This window comes from Humulus lupulus, chromosome 1 (genome assembly GCF_963169125.1).
Source record: "Humulus lupulus chromosome 1, drHumLupu1.1, whole genome shotgun sequence".
Classification (NCBI taxonomy): Eukaryota; Viridiplantae; Streptophyta; class Magnoliopsida; order Rosales; family Cannabaceae; genus Humulus; species Humulus lupulus.
In genome coordinates this window covers 309,189,145-309,197,286 of record NC_084793.1, presented here as the reverse complement: position 1 = coordinate 309,197,286, position 8,142 = coordinate 309,189,145, and the positions used below count along the sequence as shown (strand labels likewise).

At 35.6% G+C, this 8,142-nt stretch overlaps 1 protein-coding gene and 1 pseudogene across 1 annotated transcript; both read left to right on the top strand.

Moving 5' to 3' along the window:
* The first annotated feature begins 1,610 nt into the window (after window positions 1-1,610).
* On the top strand, window positions 1,611-3,001 carry LOC133781908 (probable receptor-like protein kinase At5g59700; annotated as a pseudogene).
* Window positions 3,002-4,751: 1,750 nt separating this feature from the next.
* LOC133781897 (probable receptor-like protein kinase At5g24010) lies at window positions 4,752-6,272 on the top strand. Its single transcript, XM_062221011.1, has one exon. The coding sequence runs from the start codon at window positions 4,752-4,754 to the stop codon at window positions 6,270-6,272; it is 1,521 nt and encodes a 506-aa protein (XP_062076995.1).
* The last annotated feature ends 1,870 nt before the right edge of the window (window positions 6,273-8,142 follow it).

The following is an 8,142-nucleotide window of genomic DNA, read 5'->3' as shown; positions in this document are numbered from 1 at the left end:
GGCGTTTACATGGGATACCGAGGTCCGTAATCTCAAATAGAGACAAAAAATTTCTCAGCTTGTTTTGGAAGGAGTTATTTCGCCTCCAAGGGACTCAACTCAAGCATAGTAAATCTTACCACCCCCAGACCGATGGCCAAACGGAAGTGGTCAATAGATGCCTAGAAACTTATTTGAGATGTTTTGTTAGCACTAAACCCAAGCAATGGGTAACGTGGCTTCCATGGGCAGAATTCTGGTACAACACGTCGTACCATTCATCCGCAGGAATGACCCCTTTCCTAGCTCTATATCATCATGAGCTGCCCCCGGTGGTGAGATTTGAATACGAAAGCACTAAGGTTTCAGCGGTGGAGGAAAGATTGAAGAGTCGGGATGAAGTATTAGAGTTACTCAAACTGAACCTTCACAGGACCCAACAAAAAATGAAGTCCCAAGCTGACCGAAAAAGAAGAGAGATTCAGTATGAGGTTGGGGACTTGGTTTATGTGAAACTCTGCCCATATAGACAGCGATCGGTGGCTAAATGTCGCAATGAGAAGCTGGCACCCCGTTACTTTGGTCCTTTTCCAGTATTGGCACGAATTGGCCAGGCTGCGTACCGTCTTCAACTGCCCCCTGACTCCGCCATACACCCAATTTTTCATGTCTCACTCCTTCGACCTTCGTTGGGACCAAGGCAGCAGGCATACAACTTACCGCCAAAGGTGGCAGCGGACTGGGAATGGACCTTAACACCCGAGGCAGTCATGGATGTGCGCCCAGGCACGCATAAGACACCTCCACAGGCCTTGATCAAATGGACCAACCTGCCGGCATTTGAAGCAACGTGGGAAGATTTTCCAGCTATCCAACATCAATTTCCAGATTTTAACCTTGAGGACAAGGTTAGTCTTTGGGCAGGGGGTATTGATAGGCCACCACTTACTTTTGTGTATGCTAGAAGGAAGGGAAAGAGTGGACTGGCTGCAAAGCCAGCCGAGGGCAGTATAGGGAATTAGTTTAAATATGGTTAAGTAAATTGTGTAGCCTACGGGCAGGTGCAGGGAGTGCATGGGTGTATCGGGCAGTGGGGAAATAAGAGAGAGGAAATGAGACATTAGGGGTATCGATGAATTGAGTAAGGCTTTGTATTTGGAGAGACATAGGCTCTCAAATTCCTGTAGTTCAATGAAAAGCTGCCCAGATTTCTATCTGGTTTCTATTACTTTGCATCTGTCAGTGTTATTTTGACAGGTTGAGTCTATCACTCTTCTATACCAAAATTCCAGAATATCATACAAACACCAGTTTTCTTACGAGTTCAATATCATTGAAAGTGGCACACACTTCATACGTATTCACTTTTTTGTGTTCAGCTCATGGAAGACTAATCTCTCTAATGCTTTGTTCAATGTTTCAACCCCCAAATCTTCACTTCTGTCCAATTTCTCTCTTTGAAACAGTACTAAATCTTTTGTGATTAAAGAGTTTCTACTCGCCAAAAACGCTGGCAAGTTCAATATCTACTTCACTCCTGGTAAACCATCTTTCGCTTTTGTCAATGCCATTGAAGTCTTCTCTGCTCCAAACTTAGCTAAGGATGGTGTTATTTGAATGGCATAGAGATTATGGAACTAATAAAGGGAAGTGATTTAGTCTTGGAAATAACTAAGGCTCATAAGCCTATCTTAGTTGGTTCAGTTTGTGGTGTGGCTTCTATTGTGTGTTTGGTGGTAGTGTTAGTGCTTTGGCGATTTAAATGGAAGAAGGATAAGGTTATAGAAATGACTAGAAACACATCCAGTACTCTTCCTAATTGTAACTTAAAGTTAAAGATGGAATATGCCGAGTTACTGTATGCAACTAATGGTTTTGATGAGAAACTTTTGATTGGTGAAGGAGGATTTGGTAAGGTTTATAAAGGGATTCTTAAGAGTGGTCAACAAGTACCAGTGAAAAGAAGTGATTTAAGGCATGGCCAAGGCCTTCCTGAATTCCAAACTGAGATCATGATCTTATCGAAAATTCATCATCATCTCGTTTCCTTAGTTGGGTATTGTGATGAGAGAATGGAGATGATACTTGTTTTTGAGTTCATGGAAAATGGGGCTCTCAGGGATCATCTATACGATGATGCAGACAGTTTACCTACTGCAAAACACAAGTTGCTTTGGAATCATAGGCTTAAAATTTGCATTGGTGCCGCCACTGGACTTCAGTACCTTGATACCGGAAGAGAAGGTGGAATTAGGGGTGCACACGAGACGGGTTTTCGGGTGCATCGGTTTCGAGTGGAAAAATAGGGAACCGAACCTGCTCTAAAGTTTTCGATTTTTGGGGTGAATTTCGGGTGTTGGATTTGGTCAGGTCGGATTCGGTCAAAAATGAACTTTGGCCTGAAAATAGGCCTCGGTAAAGACATTTAAAAAATACAATTTTTTTTATACTTTTGTATTCTATTATTTTTACTTTTCACATGTTTTTTTTAAATTTTATTATTAGTTTACTAATGTTGATTTTTTACAAATTGGGCCTTGTAATTTTTTTTTTTGAAAAATACATTAATCTTTAAAGTCTATTTTTTGAAAAAAATTATGTTCGGGACCCGAACCCGCGTGTGCTTAGTTTCAAAACCCAAACCCGACCCGAACCATGTCGGGTTCGGACTGGATTTCACTCGAATCCGACAAGTTATGCAAAAAACTAGGTTTGCAGGTTGCGAGTCAAGCGGGTTTGCAGGTTTTTCGGGTCAAATATTTACCCTTAGGTGGAATAATCCATCGTAATGTCAAGTCAACAAACATCTTGCTCAATGATTTCATTGCAAAAGTTGCTGATTTCATTTGAGGAGGTGAATTTAACTGAGTGGGGTCTCCTTTGGCTTAAGAAAGGTCAACTTGAGGAAATTGTGGTTCCATCCCCGGTGAGTGAAGGTAGTCCCAATTCCATGAGAAAATTCGGTGAAATAGTTGAAAAGTGTTTGAAGAGAAATTCAGCTGACAGACCAACAATGCTTTGATGCACTTAGGAGAGGGTTCAGTAGTAGTCCCCCACTTCATGTTCTGAAAATATTAGCTCATAATGTACTTGTATGAATTTTACATTGTCAAATTGAAATGGTTGACTTTATAATAGAAACTCTTTTGTATCAGATAAATAATAAAAAGATCACAAAACAATGAACTGATGCAATTTGTAAGTTTGTTCTCACTGTTTGGCAAGTTTTTTTATTTGCTATATATAGTTGCATATGCTCTAAGAAAAAATGACTATTTTTTTTTCTAAGGGTAAGTAACTATTTTGTACTTTGTGTTTTTGCAAAGTATCATCTTGGTATTTTGTGTTTACAAATAATGATCATTTAGTATCTTGTATTTTGAAATCGTACATATTTGGTACCTTGTATTTTAAAATTGTACATATTTAGTACTCTAAACTTAAATTTAATTAATAAAATTTTACTAATTTAATCAAATTACTCTCAATTATACAAACTACAAATTATATATAACTGCTGATAGTTTGATCATATTGATAAAATTTTATCAATTAGGATACCAAATATTTATGTTTTCAAAATATGAATACTATATGAACATTATTGAAAACAGAGAGTACTTATTTGTAAAATTAAATGATACCTATGAGTAAATTTTTTTTTCCCCTAGTGATTCAAAACTTTTTTTCACGCTACTGTTTATAGCAGCATGATCCTCTTAGAGAAATGACAACTTTTCCTATATCTTAAAGCAAATCTATCTTAATAGGAACCAACAATGATTGGGGTCATAATACTTTGAATTGAAATTTTGGTAATGAAAATTAATTCAGGTTATGTATTTTGTTTGCTTTGATATATATATATATATATATGGAAATTTTATTAGGGGGCTTCACTTTTAAGTTATATAGGTGAGACTTCTGTTCTCAACCCATGATTAATTTTTAGTACAATTTTTTTTTATGATTGTGTATATTATAGCTATTTAGAGCATCCTTCAAATTTTTAGAAAATTCTAAATAATTTAGAGTGCCGAAAATTAGGTTCAAATATGTTGTTTTTCATGCATATAAAAAAAATTAATCATGCGTGCAACAACATGTTTAAACTTAGTTTTCGGTATTGTAAACTATTAAGAATTTTTTGAAAAATTTGCAGGATACTCTAAATAACTACAACATATATGATCATAAAAAAAATCATGCCGAAAATTATTTACGGAACGAGAATACTGAGAACCCCACTAATAAGACTTAAAATAAAGTTCAATAAAAAATTCCTATGTATATAAATATATATATATAATAAGCAATAATTATAGATAAAATCACTAAAAGCACGGTCAATCTCCACGCCTTTTTGATTGTCTTTCTTATCTTCAAATTTTAGAGGAAAAAGACAATAATATTATTATTTAATTCAAAAGTAGTGTGTAATAACATTGTCTGTCTCGTTCAAAAAAGAAAAAGAAAAACATTGTTTCTCAATTTATAAAGTATATAACTTTAAATTTCTTCTTCTCCCAAAAAAAAACTTTAAATTTCAATAGAAGGATATTTTTGTAAATTAATCACTTTATTGCATGTCTATGATTGGTTGCTTTTTCCCACGTCTTTTTGATTTCGACAAGTCTTTCCTTTCCTTTCCCGGGAAAAAAAAGCTGTTAACTTTCTTTCCCGGAAAATTTCAGCTTTGTTTTCTTGTCACTCTCTCTTCTCCTCTTCCCAGCCAATTTTCTTGACAAGTCTTTCCTTTCCTTTCCCGGAAAATGTTAAGCTCGAGCCACCTGGTTTTCTTCCCATTCTTCATTCTCATCATCCATTTTTCCTCGCTGCTAATCCTTTCATTATCCGAATCCGACTATACTCGACCAGACAAGTACTTCATCGCTTGCGGTTCCAAATCCAACGTCACCACCAACGAAAGACAGAGCTTCGTCGGAGACCGGGCACACCCACCATTCTTTCTCTCGCCAGGACGAAGCAAAGCCATCATCACTGATGAAACCTCAAACGACATGTCGTCTCTCTACAAAACGGCAAGAGTTATCGAAACTCCGTCGTCGTACGAGCTCGAAGTTGACCAGGACGGTACGTACATGGTACGCCTTCATTTCCACTCATTTCCGTCTGAGTTTAACCTCTCCGAAGCATTTTTCGACGTTTTAGCTTCTGGGTATTCGTTATTATCAAATTTCAGCGTCAGAACTCAGTCTGTTGAGGAGTTTCTTCTCCCCATTAAAAAGGGAAAATTCAAGCTTTACTTTCAGCCATCACAGAACTCACTTCTTGCTTTTGTTAACGCTATAGAAGTCTTTCTTGTCCCTGAAGAAGATCTCCTCCCAAAATCTGCTCAACTAATCACTTTAGATGGAACAAAGGGTATTCAAAGTGATTTGATCTCTTTGGTGTACCGTACAATCCATAGAATCAATGTTGGGGGTAAAACTGTCACACCAGAGAGTGATTTTCTATGGAGAACATGGCTACAAGATGATGGTTTTCTCATAAAACCAGAGGCTGCGAAGAAGAGTCAGTATTATGATGGTACTCTTAAGTTTTTGCCTGGGGGATCAACTAAGTATAGTGCACCAGAATATGTTTACAGGACCGGAAGAGAGTTGAATGTTCAAGCTGATTTCTCTAAGGCAACTTGGGCTTTTCCTGTCAGTAAGAGTGCTAATAAACATCTGGTTCGAGTTCACTTATGTGACATTATTGGTAAAGCCCTTAGTGTGTTTGATTTCACTCTGTTTATTTACAACAAGTTGGAAAGGACCATTGATGCATATGATGATATTGGAAATTTGCAATCCCCATTTCATCTTGATTATGTTGTTGATACAAATGGTTCTGGATTTATCAACATAAGCATTGGTTTGGTGGCTAGTAATAATTGGTCGAGTGTTCCTAATGCCTACTTGAATGGAGTAGAGATTTTTGAGATTGAGAGGACTTCTAGCATAGCTGTTTTTGAAAGTCCACTTAAACAAAATGGCTCGGTTATTGGTTTTGGATCATTTGTTGCTTTTCTGGTCATTATAGGCATGTTGATATCTGTTTTGATGGTTTTGAAGAGTAAAACTGCAAAATTTAAACGGTATGCTTTTCAGTTCCTTTACGAAGGAATGAGTTCAGATAGGCCTAAGATTGATAAGGTAGAATGGGCCCTAAGAAGAGAGGGTTTTGAAGACACTACTACTTCTACCAAGACTTCACTAGATGATGATGATGGTTCCAAGTATGGTGATAATGATTCAAACACTTCCTCCACTCAGTTCTCTACCTAATTAAGTTGTAATCATTTCCATATGAGATTGTTTTTCTTTTCTGGGTTTATAGTAATTAGCTTAAATTTTAGTGAGTCCTCTGTTATTTTTCTATATAATATTAGTGTACTAATTAGTTAAGTTCATTTGTGGTTCCTTGATCAAACAAAAATTCAAGTCTTCTTTCTCTGTATGTGTGAACCTGTCCTGATTATGATGTCTTATATAAGATGATAATATCCTTTTATACATATATACATGCTGACTGTGATCTTAAGGCCATAAAGCATCTGTTATAAAAACCTTTTTTCAAGTAATATGACTTACAAGTCACAGCTTTCAAACATGGATGAAACCTCCTAATTGTAACTTAAAGTTAAAGATAAATTATGCTGTAAGCAACTAATGGTTTTGATGAGAAACTGTTGATTGGAAAAGGAGGATTTGGTCTATCAGTGAAAAAAAAGTGATTCAAAGCATAGCCATGGCCTTCCTGAATTCCAAACTGAGATCATGATCACATCGAAAATTCATCATCACCATCTTGTTTCCTTAATTGGGTACTGTGATGAGTTCATGGAAAATGGGACTCTCAGGCTGACAAACACACAAATTGCTTTGGAATCAAAGGCTTAAAATTTGTATTAGTGGAATAATCCATCTTCTATTCCAAAAGGTCGAGCTGAAAATAGTGAGACAGAGCAGGCTTTCTTGAAGCTCTTGGTGAAAATTTCTCTTCTCATATGATTCACTTGGGAGAGAGTTCAGTAGTAGTCCCCACTTCATGTTCTGAAAATTTTAGCTCAGTGTGTACTTGTATGAGTTTCACATTGTCAAATTGAAATGGTTGATTTAATAATGGAAACTCTTTTGCATCAGTTAACTGATGAAAATCAGAAAGCAAAAGCAATGAAAACATGTAAGTTTGTTTATTTGCTATAGTAAAAAAAAAAGACTACTTTCACACAACTGTCTTGTAAGTTTAGTTAACTGTTTTGTAAGCTATCTTAACAGAGCTGGTTTTGGTAATGAAAATCATATCGAACTTGATTGGGGTACTCATGATAAGCAATATATCTAATAAACAAAATATATAGAGGACAATTCGCCTTCACTTTAAGCTATACCAGTAGAGTTTTTAGTGTTTACAACCCGTAAACAGTTTTCGGCGCAAGTTTTTTTTATGACCGTGTATATTGTAGCTATTTAGAGCATCCTGCAAATTTTCAGAAAATTTCGAATAGTTTCCAGTACCGAAAACTAGGTTCAAACATGTTGTACGCGTGACTAATTTTTTTTATGCGCGTAGAAAATAATATGTTTGAACCTAGTTTTCGGTACTGTAAATTATTCGAAATTTTCTAAAAATTTGCAGGATACTCTAAATAGCTACAATATATATGGTCATAAAAAAAATTCGTGCCGAAAACTGTTCACGGGTTATAAACACTGAAAATCCTACCGGTAGACTTAGAGTGAAGCCCTTGTACAAAAATGTATATATAATTATATAAACATTTAAGCAAAATCAATCTCCATGATATTTCAATTGAAGTCACCTCTCTTTATTGAACCTACATCAGCAAACTTCTTTTGATTCTCTTTCTTTCTTTCACATCTAAGTTGGAATAATTTTAGTGGAAATAAACGATAATATTAGGGTTGGTAGCGTTAAAATTCATCGATTTTTTTGACAGTAGTAGTATTTAATTCCATAATTTTTCTTAAGGCAAAAGTTGATGGTATTTTGATATAGTGACATTTAAGTTTTTAATTTTTTTTAAGACAAAAATTCCCTGCTTTAATATATTGGTGCACGTTTTTTAAGGACTTATTAATTATTTTAATTAATTTTAAAATTATAAAAGTTAAATAAAATTATATTTTTAAT

Excerpts from the sequence above, each read along its gene's own strand:
- LOC133781897 (XM_062221011.1), top strand. The coding sequence starts at position 4,752 with ATGTTAAGCTCGAGCCACCTGGTTTTCTTCCCATTCTTCATTCTCATC.